The sequence below is a fragment of the Vigna umbellata genome, chromosome 1 (assembly GCF_029865625.1).
Source record: "Vigna umbellata cultivar VRB3 chromosome 1, Vumbellata_1.0, whole genome shotgun sequence".
In the NCBI taxonomy this organism is placed as follows: domain Eukaryota; kingdom Viridiplantae; phylum Streptophyta; class Magnoliopsida; order Fabales; family Fabaceae; genus Vigna; species Vigna umbellata.
The window spans coordinates 66,497,519-66,518,904 of record NC_142165.1 but is presented as its reverse complement, the minus strand read 5'-3'; the positions used below and the strand labels follow the sequence as shown (position 1 = coordinate 66,518,904).

The 21,386-nt window shown below is 34.8% G+C and overlaps 1 protein-coding gene and 1 pseudogene across 1 annotated transcript; both read right to left on the bottom strand.

The window, feature by feature from the left end:
- Window positions 1-11,378: 11,378 nt before the first annotated feature.
- On the bottom strand, window positions 11,379-13,275 carry LOC124829478 (DELLA protein 2 pseudogene; annotated as a pseudogene).
- Window positions 13,276-16,973: 3,698 nt separating this feature from the next.
- On the bottom strand, window positions 16,974-20,831 carry LOC124829477 (receptor-like kinase TMK4). The gene is made up of 2 exons (XM_047302999.2): window positions 18,418-20,831; window positions 16,974-17,721 (listed from the first exon to the last, which is right to left on the bottom strand). The coding sequence occupies exons 1-2, from the start codon at window positions 20,780-20,782 to the stop codon at window positions 17,207-17,209; spliced, it is 2,880 nt and encodes a 959-aa protein (XP_047158955.2). The 5' UTR covers window positions 20,783-20,831; the 3' UTR covers window positions 16,974-17,206.
- Window positions 20,832-21,386: the final 555 nt, after the last annotated feature.

The window sequence follows — 21,386 nt, the reverse complement described above, 5'->3', positions numbered from 1 at the left end:
CCAACAACAAATAAGGTTTAGTTCTCCATTATCATGGAGAAACTAGATGAATAATGGAATGGAAGAAATAGAAAAACCCTAGAAATTGAAGAAGAGAGCTCCCACATCCCCAAATCTGCCTCTAAGGAGAGAAAAATGTGTTTCTATGCTCAAGCCATCAAAATATCCAATCCCTAGGATGTCCAAGTCCTTAAATAGAATAGAAAAATAATAGAAAACGGGTCCAAGCCCACATTGTTGGCGCTCAGCCCCCTAAGTGGGGCGCCCAGGCGTGCTGCGACACATGAAGACTGGCGTTCAGCGCCCTAGAAGGGGCAACACGGCGAATTACGCGAAGACTGGCGCTCAGCGCCCCATGAAGGGCGTTTGGGCGGTGATGCGATGTAGAGTGGCATTCAGCAGGTGTCATGAACCGTTTGGCCTCACGCTTTGTTAACCGTTTGGCCTCCCTTTGTTCACTGTTCGGCCTATCTTCTACCACACCATTCGACCTCACACTTTGCTAATCGTTCATCTACCTTTCGGCCAACATTACACCGTTCGACCATTGTATGTTGTCTCACGTCGTTCGGCCTAGTTTCCACCACCTTACCGTTCGATCTTTCTTACACCGTTCGGTCTGTATTCTCTTCTTTCAAATCATTAAGTATATCCTCTACTCACTTATTCACAAAACTAAACTAAAAATATGAGTTCAAGCAGGGAATTTAGTGATAAAATCATTAAGTATATCCTCTACTCACTTATTCACAAAACTAAACTAAAAATATGAGTTCAAGCCCACGAAATTGGCGCTCAGCGCCCCACTTAGGGCGCCCAGGCGGCGTGCCGAATCATCTAACGCTTAGGGTCAGCTCAGAAGGCAAGCAGGCTGATGCGACTCGAGGAAGTGACGCTCAACGCCCCAAAAAAGGGTACCCAGGCGCAAGACAGGGACTTCCAACACTGAGGGCTTCAAAAAAAGGACAACCAAGCATGAGACAATGTAATCCGACACTGAGGGCCCCGAAATGGCACTAAACGCTGCTGCGTTCCTCCTTTTTTATGCTTTTCCAGCTTTTCCTGAGTTCCAACTCCTTACTACTTCAACTCTTCTCCCAAATCATCTCAATTCTTGTTGAAAACAAGGAAATCTAGCATAGAAGCATTAAATTCACCTTCAACTCTCTTATTCACACAAAACTATGATTTCAAGCTTGTTTCTAAGTTAAAAAGGGTGTTTTTAGTATCAAATAATGGTAAATTCAATCGTTATCATGGTTCTTTAATTCTGATCATGGAGTTATATATATATATATATATATATATATATATATATATATATATATATATATATATATATATATATATATGTATGTGTGTGTGTGTGTGCCGTGTAAAGTTTATTGTGAATGATTAGACAAATATCTATTGTAATATATTTCTTTGGAAGCTTATACAGGAAGAAAAATTTTAATAAGTTTAAAATTTAATATGCCATGGCTAAATGAAATCAAATTGTGTGCATTGAAGTCTATCAATTAATGAAGAATTATAGTTTAAGTCTTGAATGGGTATACTTTCGTTGATTGGCTGACATATAGGAAATTTGGATGGTTCAGTTATTGGTATGAATTTGGATTTCTAAAAGTTTACTTTAGATAAACATGAAAGAATAGATTTTGTAATGAATGCATGCAAAGTATTATAATATTAAGTGAGTTGCTAGAATGAGAAAAATCTATTTGGATAAGAAACGTTATCGGATGAGTGTGTACTACATGTATGGTTTCTACACAATATTGGGTTGTTTTGTTTTGATTCTTAAGCTAATTTAAGATGTGTGTAATTCCAATTTTCGATATAATATATTATTAAGGGTTTGACCCCAATGCATGTTGGTGTGGTTAAATATGTATTACGTGTGATTTTTCAAAAATGGATAAACTTGGAACATGTACTCTTATCGTTGTAAATTGAGGTGATACCTTTCCTCTTGCGAGAGGGTAGAAAGGTAAATCTCTTCATCTAGAAAGACGGTAGAAGAGATGAGGTTCGAGTGCCACTCTTTCCTCTTTCGAGGGGGTATAAAGGGTTGGATGTCTCGCCCGTAGGTTTCCGACTCGTGCAGAGTATAGTGCCTGTTGTGAGTAGCAACAATGTTTTTACTCTTAAGTCCTGGAGGAACAGGGGAGATAGGTCCAAAGCTGCGGTAGAGGACGACTCGAACTGACCTGTTTTGGTGAATAGGAAAGTCCCCATTGGTGCGTGGGTCCGATTTTGGTGAATCTGAAAGTCCTGCATTGGTGCGTAGGCCCGATTTTGGTAAATCAGAAAGTCCTGCGTTGGTGCATAGGCCTGGTTTTTGTGAACCGAAAAGTTCTATGTTGGTGCGTAAGCCTTGTTTAGGTGAACAGGTCGTGTTTGCTAGAGTACGGAAGAAAACATATGTCGATAATGATTGAGAGTGATGGCATGGTCTATATGGGTTGGAGTTGGATTAAAAATGTGCTATTGTGTTATGAATATGATTGAAGTATGTGTGTTATGAGTTTAAATGTTATTTGATAATTGTATTATGATAATTGTAATGTTATATGTTAAATTCAGAGGAAGTGAAATAAGAATGGTAGTTTATGAAATTAAGAAATGAGATGCACGTTAATTGAGAGTTAAGTTGTTATAATTAGAAGAATGTTGGGTGATCTGTACTATTTAGCCATAGGTAATATGAATTATATGATTAAATATTAAAGGGTAAAATATGTTTCTAAGTTGAACTAGTCTTAGGACAAACCTCGTATTGTTTGAATGATAAATAAATATCTTTTGAAATAGTTGTCATTATTGGTTGAACTATGAGTATGCTAAGTTGAAGTTAGGTTATAGTAGTATGGAAAAACATTGTTTGAAAAATTTATTCAAGGAAAGACTATTAATAGTGGTACTATAATTAATTTGGGATTGTAGAAGACCATGTTAGTATTCTTAAAGAATTCAAGAAGGTAAGTTCCTCAATGTTTATGGGTATATAATTGTACGAATAGTGGTTGGTGTGAAAATTATTCAGTACTTGGTAATTAATGTGTGGTTATTTATATTTGAATGCTCATGCTACTGAACAACTTTCAGAGTTTAGATTGGTGTACTTTTGACAATGCTACTTGTATGATGTATAATGTTGTCTTGTTTTCTTTAGTATGAGTGTTCAATATTTTATGTTGGTTGGTGAATAAACATTGTATAAAGTGCTTCGCTAATAATTTAATGTTATTGGACTGAGATAAACCTTTATTTTATGTGGTGAACTTTGATATCGAAGTAGTTATGAATATTTACTAAAAGTTGAATTTCTTATCTACTTTATTTTATAATAAGTGGTAATGTATGTAGTTTCATAAAATTATAGTAGATGTCATATCAAATAATATAATTTTTTTATTTTAAAAGTGAAAAATAAATTGGGCTTTATTAAATAATGGGTGTAGTAAAAGTAATTTATTATGTCATAGTGACGTGATAATCGGATTTGCTGTATTAAGTTTTGGGAAGTTATAAATGTTTCCATTGTGTATGTCGCTTGATGAGTGCAATTTTCGGGAACGAAAATTCTTTTGAGGTGGGGTGAATGTAAGACCTGAGAAATTTAGGGTTAATAAATAAGAGTGTAGAAAATAAAGAAAGGTACTTTAAATAATAGAAGTTGAAGATTAGAAAAAAAATATAATATCTTATGTTTTAAAACCACTTAGAGATATTATAGGAAGCACTACCTAGTTGGTTTCTTTTAGTTTTATATTATAAAAGATAAAAATGGGTTTATAAAATGAGAAAAAATATAGAAGAAAGGGAGAGGGAGAGCGTAGAAAGATAGCTACGTAAAAACTGAGAGAAAGAAAAAGATAGCAAGGTGAGACACAGAGATTGAAGAGGAGAAATTATTTTTGAGAAGATAGCAAGAATCTGCGATTGATTGATCTTTATCATGAAGTTTATAGTTGACTAAGGTATGGGAAGCTATCTTATTTAAATTATTGATATGTGTAGAATGTTAATGGTAAATGCTTTGAAAATGGTGTGATATGTGCTCTATTAGTGATTCATGATGTTATTCTTTATCTTTCTAAGCAAATATGGAAGGAGAAATTTTAAGAAAACATAAGAGTGAAATTTAAGGTTGCCATTAAATTATAATCAGGAATAAATTAGGAGTTAAGTTTCTTTCTAATTATAATCAAAAACATATTTGGAATTGAAGTTTCTTCTATGAATTTCCTTTTAATTATAATTAAAAGCATGTTAAGAATTAAAACTCTCTTCTAATTATCATTCCTAATTAATTAGGGTTAGGTTTCCTTTATTTAGTTTCCTATTTTCAATAATCATTTGGACCTAATTAAATTTCTCATATCACATTTCCTAAGGCACAATCGAGTTGGTCGCTCGCGGCGACGCGTTGGTCGTTCTTCTTCTTTTTCCTCTTTTCTCGCACTGGTTGGCATGACAAGGGAGAAAGTTTCTTTCCTCTCCTTTGGTTCTGGTCTACACGTTCTGGTGGCTATGGCATGAACTTTTGCTCACGGTGGGATGAGGCTTGCAGCGGCGGAGGTGTCAAAGCAGTTGTAGCGGAATGGTTAGCGTGGAATAACAAACCAAGAGGGTTTTTAATACGAACGTGTGCCTTTTAATTTCTACTCAATTAAACTTACCAATCAAATAATAATAACAAATAAAGAGAGTAAGGTTGAGAGAAATTTGCATAGATAATTTTATCCTGGTTCGGACTTTACCAATCTACATCCAGTTGCTTATCTCAAATCAAGATAAAGAGTTCACTACTCACAAAACAATTACAAATTACAATCACAAAGAAACAATTTGTAAAAGTTTAGAAATCACCTCTGTTGTTACCCCAAGAGATGAAAGTCACTTCCCTTGTAACCCACAAGCGATGAACACCTCCTCTGAATCTTCACAAAGGATGAACACCTCCTCCGAATGCTTCACGAAGGATGATAGACTTTTAACTCAGCAACAACAATAGCACTCAATCACACTCCATGTGAAAGTTCTCGCTCTATGCCAACACGCTAAGTTCTCAAAGCCACACCACAAGGGTTCAGCAAACCCTAGAACACTTATCATTGCACACTGCAGATAAGATTTTTCAAAATAGACTTATTTCGTATTTTGTATTTCGTATTTTAGAATGAGAGTCCCAATCTGATTTATAGAGATCTCACTCAAGGATACCCCCAAATATCTGTTGTCAACTAATTAACGTGTGATAATCAATTATCCAATCATGGTAATTAATTATGCATTTAATGAATGCACAATGGTAAAAAAACTTGCTTAAAAATTCTCATAGTTGCTCATTATAATCAATTATGACAAGTCATAATTGATTACTGATAATTGATTATTATAAATTGATAATCAATTATCTTGAGTATAAAATGAGGTTTTCTTATTCAAAATAAATTTTAAGACAACCTAAGGCAAACAATACATAGAATCAAATATAAACCACAACTTATAAATAAATCTACTAAATTATAAAAGCTTTAATATAAAAATAAGTCTTCATGAAGATCTTCCTGCAATAAGAGCACTTGAGACTTGACTTTGAGACATCATCAAAATTTCTGCTCTTTAGCTTTATGCTAACACGAGGACATGGTCGTTGTGGTTTTTTCTCGATTCTCTTTTTGTTGACTCACGGGAAGGATCTTTGTTGACGGTGGCTGGCAAAGGCAGCAACGACCGTTGCGAGGGGTACCGACGAAGGTAGTGGAGTCAATGGCGGCCTCAATCTTGCAGTTTCTGACATTGTTTATTTAATTTTACAATTTGAGAGGGCGAATTGGATTTCCTGATTATTGCAGAATTGGGTATTCTTTGTAATCTTCTCTGCAGGTTTGAGTTTCGTTGTGTGGGGTTAGGGTTTGCAAATTTGGGTATTTTTCTCTGATTTCGAAATTGGGTTGGGATTCTTCTTCTTCTCTGCAGATCGGCTGCGCGGATTAGGATTTCGATTTGGGACTTTGGGGTCCTGTTCTTACATTATTAATTAGGAATTTTCCTATGTATCTGAAATTGCAATGAATGAAATTAGGGTTCCAATCTTGTTTTATTTTTATGCGATTTGAGAAGGTGAGATTTTCCATTTTTGAATTTGGGTCTGGGATATTCGTTTAATCTGCGTTTGGGTTTCTTTAAGAGCTTGGTTGCGTCTGTGTTGGGTTGACCGTGGGGATGTCCACCTTCGAGGTAGCCAGTAGCAAGTGACGATGAACAAGTTCAGATTGGATGGTAGTAGACTATTGGGTTGCGGCAGATTGAACCTAGTTGGGCTTGCACAAGCCCAAAGTTGGAATTTGTGAGATCCAAATATTTTGTAGTCGTAGAGATAAAATTTAAGATAATAAAGAATAAGAAGAGAATTGAAAATAAATCATATGTCTCTAAAATTAAAGCAATGAGAAATAAATTAGTTAATTATTGAGATTAATTAATGAAAATATAAATTATAAAGGGAGAGAGATGAAAACATTAAATTATAATAATTATTATTATAATTATGAGAAGAAAATTATTATTATTTATTTAGCAATTAATTGACAATCAAATTAATTTAAATTAAAATTGGAAAGAGAAATTAATTTGATTCAAAAAGAAAATTAATGAGATTTTAGATTACTTGCAAATTTGATTTTAATGATTAATTAAAGTAATAAATTATTTATTATTTTTGGATTGATATTTAATGATACTTGTTCATTTGTTTTATTCATTTATTGTTTGAATGGAATCATGTGGTTCATATTGAGTATATTGAGTTTTGAATAAGCTTTAGATATTGATGAATGAATAAAGTTAAGTAGAGAATGGGAATATTGGTTGTGTTTAGGAATATGATAAACTTTGAGTGATAATTGGAATGGGTGAATGTTGGAATGTATCTCAGTGTGACTGATGCCTGTTACTATAAAGTTTATGGTATTGCAGAGCTCATGATTTTATTCATGATGAATGATTCATGATGAGGTTATATCTAATAGAGGTACATGTAATGAGGATTAGTAGTGACGATTTGTTTGGAGATGATGTTGATAAGGATGACCTTGATGGTATAGTCATCATATAGTTAATGATGATGTTGATAATGATCATGGTGTATTAATTATTTTGTTAGTAGGATAACATTGTAGATGATTGATTTGTTATTAAGTTGTGTTTGCTCCTATGTACAGATTTTATTGTTATTGGTTGTGTTATGGTAGCTTACCCATTACCCATATTTGTTGTGTTTGGGGTTATGTGTGTCTTGCGATGATCGTATAACTTTTGGTTATACGGGAGCAGATGTTGCAGATGCTCCAAATGCATGATAAAGACGCAAGACTGAGAAAAAGACTTTTATTATTTAAAGTTTTGTGCTATAAATGTTAGAGACAATGTAATTGAGTTTACTTTATTTTATTTCATTATACTAATTTATGTATTATATAAGTGAATTTTTGTAATGGTGTTATGATTTTTAAAATTGTTAAATTTCACTCGTAATAGGGATATCCCAAAATTAGGGATGTTATATTATTCATAAAGGAAGAATCAAACAAATGACTTATAACCCACTATAACCAATTATGCTAAACTTCACCTCTATTTAAAATGTTATTTCTTATTTTTATAAACATGATTAATGTATAAACTACCTTCATAGATATTTTATTTATTTTTCCTGATCTTACACTTTCACTTTTTCAATTTTTTTATATTTAAAATGATTTATAATTTATAAATAATGTATTTATATGTATATAAAATATATAAAATTATATATAATTAATAATTAAAGTTCTTTAATACTATTAAATAAATAAACTTCATGATTTTCATTAATTTTTTAATTAAATTAACTTTTATAAAATGATTTTAATTAAATAATTTATAACCAAAATTATTGTAAATACATAAATAAAAATCCATTTAAAATAAATATTTGTTTAAGTAAATTTATTAGATTAAAAAAAATTATAATGAAATATAATTTTTTTTTAATTTTTAATTACATGATTAAATAATAATAGTTATAAATTATTTAATTAAAATCATTTTATAAAAAATTAATTTAATTAAAATCATGAAATTTATTTATTTAATAATATTAAAAAACTTTAATTATTAATTATATATAATTTTAAATATTTTAAATACATATTATTTATAAATTATAAATCATTTTAAATAAAAAAAAATTGAAAAAGTGAAAGTGTGTGGGGTGCACGACTTCAAGAAGTCGTCAACCTCCCCTACAATTTTAATTATTTTGTTTTCTTATTAATTTAAATAGTTTATAATGAAAAAAATTGTTATTAATTAATTATAATTTGTAAAAAAAATATTATAATAATAAAAGTTCAGAAAATAGAAACATAAATGGTTTTGTATTTTTAATTAGATAACTACAGTAATTATAGTTATAAATTATTTAATTGAAATTATTTTATAAGGAATTTGATTTAATTACAAAATTAATTAAAATAATAAAATTTATTTATTTAATAATATTAAAAAACTTTAATTATTAATTAGATATAATTTTAATTATTTTAAATATATTTAAAAACATTTTTACAAATTATAAAATAAATAAATTTAATTAATAAAAGAAATTAAAAATTAAAAAAGTAAAGATAGGTGGGAGTGCGACTTGAATAGAAGTCGTCAACCTCTTGAGACTTCAATTTTTTTATATTTGTTTTATGAAAAAAAGCGTGATAATTGATTACAACACTTGGTAATCGATTACCATGTTCTAAAGTCATTTTTAGGGTATACGACTTCATCTCTGACCACGGTGTTAGGGTAAAGTCGTGTGGTCAGAGATGAAGTCGTGTCTCTTCTTCATTTGAAGTCGTATGAGTTTTCCACGACTTGTCTATTTTCGTAATTTGAAATTTTTTTACCTATATCGATAATTTATACTACAAATTTACCAAGTTTCTTGCAAAAACCTTATTTTGGTTACTAGTCTCATACCAATTCTATAAGGGTGTTGCTCCCTCCACCCCCACACATCTCTTCCTCCACCTCCCCTTTACTATTTTGCCCCTTCCTCCACCTTTCCTTTACTATTTTGCCCCTCAGTAAAATTTTATTTTTAAAATTGTTGTTTTTTAATTTTATTCATTTATAACATATTTCACTGATAACCTACGTAGTTTCTTGTATGAGTAAAATATTTTTCTACAAAGCTTGGTGATCGTGAAAAGAATTATCAAACAATCTTCTTCTTGTTCTCGGTGCAGTACGTGGTGCAGTGCGTTTATGGTGTAGTGTCCTTGTCGTGGTTCCTCTCCAGGTACGTACTCATAATCCTTCCAATAATCCTAAACCCTAAATCCTTCCCATACTTCCAATAATCCTTTTAATATCCAAGCCTATAATCCTTGCATGAGCCGCAAAACGTAGTAAAATAAAAACGAAACGTAAAAGGAACACTGCCTATGGACGGATGACATCCTTCAACGGATGTCAACATCCGTTTAAGGCAAAACGGATGTCGACATCCGTTTAAGGCAAAACGGATGTCACCCCGTTTTGCCTTCAACGGATGTTGACATCCGTTGAAGGATGTCATCCGTCCAGAGGCAGTGTTCCTTTTACGTTTCGTTTTTATTTTATTTGTTTATTTTATTTACAGTAATTTATATTTAAATTTATAATTTTAAATGTTATATATGGTTAGTTTTTAAACGTAATAATTTTGTTAAAATATGAATTTGTTAAAATATGAATTTGTTATAGGTGGAGAAGAAGCTTAACGGAAGAGAGAAAGGTAAACGAAAATGGAAGAGAGGAAGAGGTGCAGAGGGAAGTAAATCAGAAGTTTTAAATAAATTAAAATATTAAAATAATAAAAATAAAAAATTTTAACTTTTGAGGATATAATTGTCATTTTAGAAGGATATAATTGGCATTTTAGAAAATTGGAGAGGTGGAGGAAGAGACGTGTGGAGGAAGAGACGTGTGGGGGTGGAGGGAGTAACACCCATTCTATAAAAGCAGGTTTCTGGCCCAGACATTGGGCTACCATCATTCTAAATGGGGTGTTGCTCCCTCCACCACCACAAGTTCTCCCTCTACCTCCCCAACCTTCGAAAAAAATATATTTTAATTACAAAAATAACCTTTTTAACTTTTAACCTTATTTATTTACTTTAAACTCAAACCCTATCTTTCTACCTATTTTTACTTTTTACTCAGCCCCACCTCCCAACTCTCCTTCTCTCTCTTTTCAGATTCCCACCCCCAACTTCACTACATCCGTTTGTTTTAATTACAAAAATATTAATATAATAAAATTATATATTTCATATAATTAAACTAATAAATAATTTTTTATATAATTATAAAATTATTAAAGAATACAAAAACCAAATATAAAAAATATATATTATACAAAAACATTAAAACAAAAAACTAATTATATTAACTACAAAATACAAAAAAATATAAATATAAACTAATAACAATAAAGATATTCAAAAATACATTATTAAAATACATCAAAAATATATTCAAAAATAATACATCAAAACATATAAATTACATTATTAAAATATTTCCAAAATTAATATAAAAAAATAAAATAATAAAAATAAACTGGACAATAAACATGTAACTTTAAACGAATGTGAGCATCCGTCAACGGATGTCAACATCCGTTTAAGGCAAAACAGATATCGACATCCGTTTTCCCTTAAACGGATGTTGACATTCGCTGAGGGATGCTCACATCCGTTTAAAGATTATACGTTTATCTTTTTAGGGTTTATTACGCACCTTCACGACGAATCCTTCAAGCCCCACCACACCACCACCCCACCACCCCACATCGATCTTGGCACGACTGATCAATTGCTTCCACCACCACTTGCAATCTCTCACTAAGCACACCACCTAATGAAAGTCCACCACACTCTAAGACCACAATTCTATCACAATTAAAGAATGAGAGGAAGAAGTGGAACATGAAAAAGAGGAAGAAGAGCACAATGAAACAATGAGGGAACGAACGATAAAGAGGAAGAAGAGTTGCCACTGCGTACATGTAGAGGATTGGACTGGGTAGAGGTTAAAAAATATTAACCCTAAAATTTTACTAAAGATAAAATAGAAATGAAAAAATAAAAAGAAGGGTAGAACAGGAATGGGATGGTGGAGGGAGAAAGGGTGGAGGTGGAGGGAGCAACACCCTTCTAAATGTGACAATGATGGTTCATACTAATCCTATTCACCAAAATTGCGGGTCCATGTATTAAGAAAATAAAATTAAAAATACAATTATACTTATACTCTAATATATTATCAGAAACTATACATTTAATCATAAATAAATAATGCACATTAAGCTTTTAAATTCAATCCTAACAAATTACAAGAGATTCCATCCAACCCAAGCAGTAAGAAAGCAGAACAAAAAACAGGTTTACTTGAAAAAGAAGAGAAAAAATAAACCCCTGACATAGGTAAATTAAGGGTCGGACAGAAGACATAAGTTGCGGTAGATAAATGGACAATGGGGTGGGTCTCGGTCTCATGCAATCAGTGCTCAAGCATAGCACATTTACACACTGCCCCCTCATCCCCACAAGTTCCTTTTTTTTTTTTTCAGCAGGAGTGAATTGAAAATTAATTTTTTTAAAAAATAATAATAAAAGGTTGTATGGTGAATCGGTATCAGATTCAGAGTGCAACCACCGATTTCGTTGCGAGTTGCCACGCGAAAGTGGCAATCAAGGCCCTTGTGTGCCATCCCAGCATGAGACACCCACTGTTCTCCTCCACCCTATACCCATCCCCACCAGCAAAAAGAGCGAGCAACATGCTAGCCTGCTTGAACGCGTTGGAATTCAAACGAACCGGACAAAACCCTGTCGAACTGAACCGGTTCTGCCACTGGTTAAGGGTCTCGTGCCATTCCACGCGATCTATTCCCTCGCAAGCCACCACGTTACATATTTATTTCCTAGGTAAACCTCCGTCATCGCCTTATTCTCTGGATTCACACAGGCGAGCCCTCCACCGGGTCGAACAAAGTTGAATAATAGTGTAGCGACTCAATGAAGCGGTCAAGAAACCTCAGTCCATTATGATTCGATTCTTGCTCCACCACTGTCAGAATCTCCGACCGAATTTATGGACAACGGATCGATGGCGCCAAAGCCGTGGTACTCAATCCGCACGTGAATCGTCTCTGCCAACTGTGCGAGCTTCCATCCGACCTCCTGGAGTTGGTCAGAGTTATCCGCTGCTGGAGGCCCGATTCCGATGAGCCGGAAAGTGAGAGGACCGCCGGGACGAAGGCCGAGAGCCTGCAACAGTGTTGGCCACTGCATCCCCTGGTTGATTCCGAAATCTATGACGTGAACGTGGCTCTTCCCTTGGAACGCTTCCTGAATAGCTTGGTTCGCGGTGAAGAGTGCGAACTTGGTGTAAGGACAGGTTTCATAGAAGTGAATCTCGAGAGAGTCTGGGATTGAGTGCTGGAGAGGGAAAATGCGATAGATTCGCCATGTGAGCACTTCCGTAAAGTAGGTGGTGACTTTCTGCATAGCTCCAACCACACCGCGAGGAATCCGGTCTGCTTCACCAACGACTCCGGGACGACGAGGTTGTTGTTTTCTACGGCCTCCGCGCACGCCATGAGACTGTGCACGTGAAGGATCCCGTTCTTCTGTGAGTCAACAACCAGAAAAGCACGCGTTGACTTGGTAGATTTGCGACGCTTAGCATTTGGCGTGGTGCTAACACCTCTGTCGTAAATTGCTTTCCCTGGAATAGCCTTGAGATCCTAGTCAGAAGAGGGGTAGCCCTTATCTGGTTCTTCTGGAGGAAGCAAGTCGAAATTGCAGAGCATGGTCTCGACAGTTGGAGATATCAGAGGGGTTATAGTGCGCGGCGCCATCTGAAAGTTCCTTGAGATCGTCTTGAATGTTTCCCATGGCTTCTTCAAGACGCTCCAACTTCTGCACGATTTCCGCCATGTCGAAAGATCTCACCTTCTAACCCACCACCGCCAGAAGTTCGTCCATGCCTCCTTCCTCGTCCCAAATGTTCGATTTGTCACTCGAGTACCCGCAGCTTGAGTTCCCTGCGCTGGAACCAAGCTGTTCGCACTCCCTCTTCATCCCTATCTTCGCCCAACAATTTCTTTCTCTCTATTCTCTTTGGTGACTTTTGCTACCACAACTGTAACAACTGTATATCCTCCACTTAACACATGACAAGCCCCAAATATCAATTAGTCAATTTTTTTTAAATATATAGAAAAAACAATATAAATTGAATATGTGTCTAAGTACAATACTTTTTTAATATTTTTAAAGAGTAAAAATATTATTTAACAAAACAGAGAGCAAGGAACTTGTGAGGAGACTTCATACCAGTGATCATATACGAAGATAATAAGTTACACAAAACATTACTTAAGGAATCATCTCATCTCATGATTTCTTTATTTGTTTGTCAAAAAAGAGTAGTATATATATTTTTTGACTTATTTCTATCCTCAGTGGTGTTGGTCGTTTTTTTTCTCTTTTAAGTGTAAAAAGTTTATATATCCTTCTTCTTTTCCAAAATACAAATAATATGAGACATAACATATAGCTTGATATTAAAAGAAAAGAAGAATAAATAAATCTTCCTTATATTGTGCCTTGTATCTCACGACAACAACTTATTAACTTTAATTTTGATACGAGAATGGTAGCTTATATACCTTTAAAAAAATGAAGAAAGGAATGATGTGAGACTTGTTGCTGCTTTGCTGTGTACTTGAGTTGCTTCATGCATCTTAGTCTCACATTCCTTAGCTCATTTACCATTCTTCCTATCTTAAAGCTATTTAAAGCAATTTCTAGCTCCCCTGTGTACACACAGTAATAAATGAAATAAAAAGTATTTTGTATTCCATTGCATTACTTCTTAAAGATAACAATTATCTCTTAATTTCAATTTTCAAATCTTATCTTGTGGTAAAACACGTGTCAATCCTTCCACTTATCTTTTCTAAGTGGTATGACAACCTTTCTCCATAAGTTTTCTTATTCTTTATCTTTCGCTTCTTTTTTTCAATTCCTTTTTCAATTCTACTATGTTAATTGTAATTTCTAGTTTACATAAGCATGCTATTCCATATCACCGATGAAACTCCATACAACCTTGTGACACAATCCAAATGACACATTTTTTGTGGTTTTCTTTGATTTTTTTTTCTTAGCTAAAACGTAAAAATTCAACACCATTTAAAGATCTTATATCATTGTTTTTTGTTTCTAAATCTCTCTTTATCTTCATTTCTTGTGGTCTTTTGAGTTTTCTCTTTCTTTTAAATTCTTTTTGTTTCAGATTTTAATGTCTCATTTTTCCCATTTGACCTTTTAATTAACCATTAGGTTATTATAGGTAAAATCTAAACCATCTTCTCATGAATAACTAACTCCATTGGTATTGAGCATAGTGCTTTGGGCTTATCATCACACAACCCCTAACCTTTAGTTCTTTAGAGAGTAAGGCTAGAAAAGTGTATAATCAACTTATTTTTAGGTCTTTAGAGCTTAAGGCTAGACAATTTTAATCATCAACTCAAATGATATATCACCTATTATGTGTTACTAAAACATAGAAAAGTTTCACACATATTCTAAATGTATTTATTTTGAATCATAAAATAAAATTATAACGTTCATTTATTTCATCAAATAAATTTTATAAATCTTCCACTCAATAAAATTTATTTCAAATAATAAAAAATACTTAAAAATAGTCAATAATTAAAATTTATTCAAAATAATTCGAAATAAAAGAAATTGCATTCTCAAAGCAATCCCTAAGCTCCTTGCTACTATGCATTTGAACCACCACTTGCAACATTATCTTTTCAAATATAACACAAGTTATACGTGAAGTACCTAAGAAACACTATAAGGGAGGAGTTGAATAATGTTTATGAAAAATGTTTTTCACAACCTTTCTGATATAACACGTTGTTGACAATGTAAAATATTCTTTTAAAGGCTTAGAAGCTCGACTTGAAATATGAGCTTTGTAACGTGATATTCAAAATAACTTCTACTGTAGTATTTGTAAGAACTTTCTTTAAAAAATAAAAGATCGTTTAACTTGGAAGTTCTTATATTTTCAAATAGAAAGCGTTTTCTAAGAGGATTGTAAGCTTTATGCACTTTGGCTATCCTCTATTCTATTATCCTCTTGAATTTCTTCTTGAGAGATCTTCTATTTTTATAATTTGTGAATATTTGTCAGTTAGAATGTGTTTGTAGTTCGTAGTCTTGATGCTTGTTTTTCTTTTTTTTCTTTTCACAACAATCATTATGTAAGTCAACTTTGCTAGAGCATGCATGCTTTTTCAATCCTTTGCTTGAAGTAGGCTGTATGATCTTTTTAGATTTTGCTTCAAGAAAGGAACATTCCATGATTATCTCTTTTGTCTCTAACATCCACATTTAATATTTGATCTGTAGCACTATGGATACGTATAGAATAGGTTATCTTCAAAGTTAGCAGTAAATGACTTTTCTTATCACTTATGTTGCTTTTGAACATTGGACATTTAATGTTATTTAATGCTCACTCAGAACAACAAAGTGTTTTTTGATTTCTTACTATTATGTAGCATTTTACAATTAAGCTCTTTTATTTTGAAGATACCAATTGTATAGATACTTCATCACAAGATGATGTGTTTGCTTCGCTCATGGTATCAACTTAACTCAAGTAAACGCTTCAATTGTTCTTGTTTCAGATAACAATTAGCTTGTTCAGACTTTCTTATGTCTTTTAATAATTTTAATAATAGTGGGTGTTTAGTCGGACCAATGAGTTCACCATGACACGGAGCAATTCGGTGAACTTGGCGTAAACGAGTTCGATAAGGAAGGGCTCATCGTTACAAATATTTTTCTCATGCCCTCGAGGTTGATGATGTTGTTTCATATGCAAATGATGGTGGCATAAGAGAGAAAATGCTATGGGTGGAGGAGTTAAAATGATATTGACGATCTCGAATGTCCACACATCGATGTTTGGTTTGGACTTGAACAAAGATTTCTTCTTCAACAACTTAGGCAGAACTAACTCAAAATTATTTGATATGGCAGTTTTAACCTTGACAAAGAATGTTTCAATGACTATAGCTACATTTGAGGTGAACTTCCTCTAAGTGATTTACGAGTGTTGAGACAATGTGTATGAAAAAGTGGGAAAGATAAATAAATAAATAATTTAGAGTGAGAAGCTTTTGGTGCATAGGTATTAGGATATATAAGAAGAGGATTGAAAACACTAGAGAGTAGGTGGTACAAAGAAACTGATTGTTTATTAACATAAGAGAAAGGTTGTGTCGTAACGATATAGAAATGTGGAAATGTTGAGTATTTTGGGTAACTGATGGGGTGTGTGCGGTGTGAGTGATATTTGTAGATGGTGAAAAAATAAAAGAAAAAGAGAAAGAGTTGACCACATAATAATGTGAGAGTAAGATAATTTTAAAAAACTTTGACTCATGTATTCCACGGTCACATTTCTACTCTTTTAATGTCATTTTTGAAAATATAACAAAAATATCTAATTGAAACATTTTAACAAAGTTTGATATTCAATTGAAATATAAATATAAATAAGGGTTAAATATGTTTTTAGTCCCTAAACTATTGACCGTTTTTGGTTTTCGTCCCTCTTCCAAAGTAAGGTACAATTTGGTCCTCAATCTTTAAAAAACGTTCGTTTTAGTCGAAAAAACGAACGTTTTGAGGACTAAAACGAGGACTAAAAACAAAATTTTGAGGACTAAAACGAACGTTTTTCTAAAGAATGAGGACCAAATTGTACCTTACTTTGAAAGAGGGACGAAAACCAGAAATGGCCAATAGTTTAGGGACTAAAAACATATTTAACCCTATAAATAAAGACCAACTTGAAACTTTTTAACCAAATAGTTTATTCATCATTTCCAAAACCCAACTATTGTTTAAAAGAATCAATAAAGAATGAAGATTCACATCCCGGTTTAGCTTAGTTGAGGAGATTTTAAGAGCGCCCAAAATAATACCATTTAAAAATAAAGTTACAACCAACCCTTCCATTCCCGTCATATGGACTAAAGATGCCTTCGAATAATTGTGGTTTGTGAAATTCACCGGCAATCCAGTGAATCGAAGGAGTTTGCAAATCCGACAGGTTTAGAGGGGATGCTTAATTGGGTTTGTGAGATGGATACATCATTAAATATCGAGGAAGTGCCTTCATCGGCTTGCCACCTTCGTAGAGCTTGAGGAAGGCTCATCTGAAAGTCACCGTTACCGCTGTCCTCTTCTTCATGACTAATAGGTTTCCATTGCTCCACAAGAGGAACTAAGACATTCACTGCATGACCCATATCTGGCCTTTGATATGGTTCACGAGCAGTGCAATGGCCAGCCAGTTCAGCCACCTTATACATGCTCTCCGTAGTTTCCTCGTCGGGGTTGAGAATTTGATCAATTGCCTTTGGAATGTTTTCCTTGTTAATTAGTAGTCTACGGAACCATGTAACCAAGTGAGACCTTTCATCTGGCACGGTATCATCCAATGCCTTTCTACCGGTAACAAGTTCCATCAAAACTACACCAAATGCATAAACATCCACTTTGGTTGTCACTCTTCCAGTGGCTGGCAAGAAACAAGATAACATTATACATAATCCAATTAATAGTCTAGCATTAATCAAGTGCATCTACTCACATTCACTGCAACAATAATCTAACTTTTAAAATTAGATAAGTGAAGCAGAGCAACATTTTAGTAAGTTTTATGCTACATAGGTTTTATATGTAGATGGATCAAAACTAGTAAATTTTAACAAAAGATGCGCCAATGCACCAAGGATATGGGATGGGCGGATAAAGTTCACAAAAGTGATTCTTAGCAACAGAGAACTACCACCCAAGGCGATGACAATATTCAGTAATCCAACATTTTATGCAATCAGAGCATTCATCACATCATAAAGGATAATCGGCATTGGGATTCAGACTCTGATAGCTTTCTATAAATGGCTCAAAAAATCCTGAGGTATATAGACCACTACACCATCCAGAAAACTCTACACCCAGCCGAATATAAAATTGCAAAGTAGACAAAATGAATTGCCTACTCTGATGGGAATGAGCGTCAATTATTTCAACTTATTTTTGTGTGGTTATTCATAAGGTTTAGGGTACTTCAATTTTCTGAAAAGCGCAGTACGATACTTTCATGATATTGAAGTAGTAATCGACAGCTAAAACCACCGAAAGAAGAATAAATAAATATGAACTACAAGATTAAGGCATATTTGTACAAAACAAAAATCAGAGATTTCTATACCAGCATATTCAGGTGCAAGATATCCAAATGTTCCAGCCAACCGAGTCTCAATAGAATACTTTCCATCTGGTGCATTTTTAACCAATCCAAAATCTGCAACCTTTGCTCTCATGTCATGACCAAGTAGTATATTTGAGGGTTTTAAGTCTCTGTGAATGAAGCTTTGTTGAGCTAAGCTATGCAAGTATTCCACCCCTCGTGCAACATCCAAAGCTATTGTTACCCTTTGTTTCCATGTCAAGGGAGCATAGCCATGTCCCTGCCACTCAAACAGGTGTTGTGTTAATGTACCTTGAGGCATATACTCATATACCAAAAGCCTTTCATTTCCATTGATGCAATACCCAAGAAGAGCAACCAAATGTCTATGCCTAACTTTACTGAGAACTGCAATCTCTGCTTGGAACTCGTTAAGTCCTTTATTTCCCATTGCAACAGATTCCATCCTCTTAACAGCAATCTTTGTTCCATCATGTAACTCGCCCTTATAAACTACTCCAAACCCTCCCCTACCTAAAATATTCTCCTCACTGAAATTATTGGTAACTTGTAGAAGAACTTGAATAGAAATTGACCCATTTCGACCTTCAAAAGCAGCAAGAACGTCACTGCGATCACCACTGCTCTGGCTTTGCAACTCACTGGGAACACCACCATAACCATTATAAACATTGATAGACTCAATTTTAAAGCTTCCTGTGCCATTTTCACGACCATTAACCCTCCTGAACTTCCGCCGCTGCCTTTTGGCATAACATTTCCAAGCCAGAAACAATACTACTCCAGTAAAAAACAAAACAATAACAACTATACCACCAATCCAACCTGGCGACAAAGAAGCACTACCCTTTGCAGATTCAGAACCACTTCCACCAGATGGAGACCCTGAAGGAGTAGACCCACTTACTCCACCTCCAGGATTAGGAGCCTTCCCAAGCCTAGCATTACCGGTAGTCATTAACTTCACCTTGGACGGGAACTTAGGAATCTCTCCAGAGAGGTTGTTATCGGACACATCAAGAGTCTGAAGCTGAGGCAAAGAGGTCAAACTCTCAGGAATAGAACCGGTCAAGTTATTTCCATTGAGAAACAAGCTGCGCAAATCAGTTAATTGCGAAAATGCAGACGAGATGGTACCAGAAAAACCCTGCTTCGCGAAATTGACAGTAACAATCTTCCCAGTGGAACACACAACAAAGTTCCAGCCGTTACAAGGGTCATTCCCCTGCCACGCATTCGCCAACTGAATGGGATACCCAAACGCTTCAGCAATCTGAAGCAAAACCATCACCCTGGGATCACAATCACCGGGAGTATCGAGACAAAAGCTATTAATTCCATCGAGAGTCACCTTCACACCCTTCCCAAAAGCAGGCACAGGCCCCTGAAGCACGTTGTTATCCAGCGAAACATTCTTTAAACTCGAAAGAGTCGTCAAGGAAATAGGAACCACGCCGGTTAGCCGATTATCTCGGAGCTGCAAGTCAAACAGGCCCTTGCATTGGGACAAATCTGGAATGGAACCGGTGAACTGGTTCTTGTGGAGCCAGGCCTGGCTCAACTGCGTCATGTTGGAGAGAACGGAGAGAGTACCGGACAAGCCGGTTGCCTGGTTGTTGAGCCAGAGCGAGGCGATTGTGGAAATGGCGAGAGAGGAGGGTAAACTACCAGTCAAGTTGTTGTAGGAGAGGCGAAGACTATGTAGAGAGGGAAATTTGTGGAAAATGTCGGGTAAGGCACCGGAGAGGGAAACAGAGGCGAGGTCGAGGTCGATTAGGTTGGTGGAGGAGGTGAGATCGGTGGGGAAAGTCCAGTGTGAGAGGGAAGGGTTGGAGGCTAGGCTGAGGGTTTGGAGGGAGTTCAGGGAGGCGAAGGCGGCGAAGGGAACGGCTGAAAAGTTGTTGCGGTTGAGGTAGGCCGTTTGGAGGAAGGAGAGTTGGGCGAGCGAGGGGAGGGGGCCCGAGAGTGCATTGTCTTGGAGAGAGAGGGAACGGAGTTGAGAGAGGGAATTGAGATCGGAGGGGAGCGTTCCAGTGAGGGACTTTGAAGCGAGGCTTATGCTGGTGACGCGGTTGGACGAATCGCATTGGATACCCTTCCATTGGCAGAATGGGGTTGTCTGAGACCAACCTGGAGGTGGTGGCTTCAGCGATTTAAGGAAATTGGACATCACCGCGTCATCGGCGGCGGCCACCAAGGTGGTAGTCATCACGACGGAAAGAAAGAAATAGGAGAGCTGAAGTAGGGCTTTTACGAACAACATAATTTGGGTTGGGAGAGTGTGGGAGAGGGGTTTATCAGTTAATGTGGTTGGTTGGTTGGGGTCATATAGACGAGAAGCATTGAGGGAAGGTGGTAATAACATGCAAGAGCGGAACAAGCAAGAGATGGATGAGGAGGCAGACTTTATTTGGTTATTTGTACTGTGAAGACGGTGTCGTGACTCTAGTACTTTCGAATCTACTTTAACCAATAAATAAACAAAATTATATGCGCTGAAAGAAAACAACAGTCAGACTCTACAGTTCTCGCCGTTATTGTCAGATTAAATTACTCCAGACTTTTCTTCTTTTTTTAAATCTGATTTTGTCCTCCATTTATGTCTTCATGGTTCCATTTGAATTTGCCATTCTAACCATTCCGAGCGAATAGAAGCCCAGTCACGTATTATTTGTAAAATGTTGAAGGGTTATTAAAATAATTTAAATATTTTTTCTTTTTAATTTTGTCTTTTTAAAGATAAATCGTGCAGGAATATAAATTTTAAAATGATCAATATTTTAGAGATGTTATGATTGATTTTAATCATATTTTAACGTATCAAACTATTGGTATCTAATTACCGTAGAGATGATAATAAGATTTTACGATGAATCATCCGTTTTTTAAGTCTTCAATTTGGGATGAATTTTCATTTTTCTTAACTTTTGAGTGAAGGTTTAAACTTTTATTATATTCAATTATTTTAC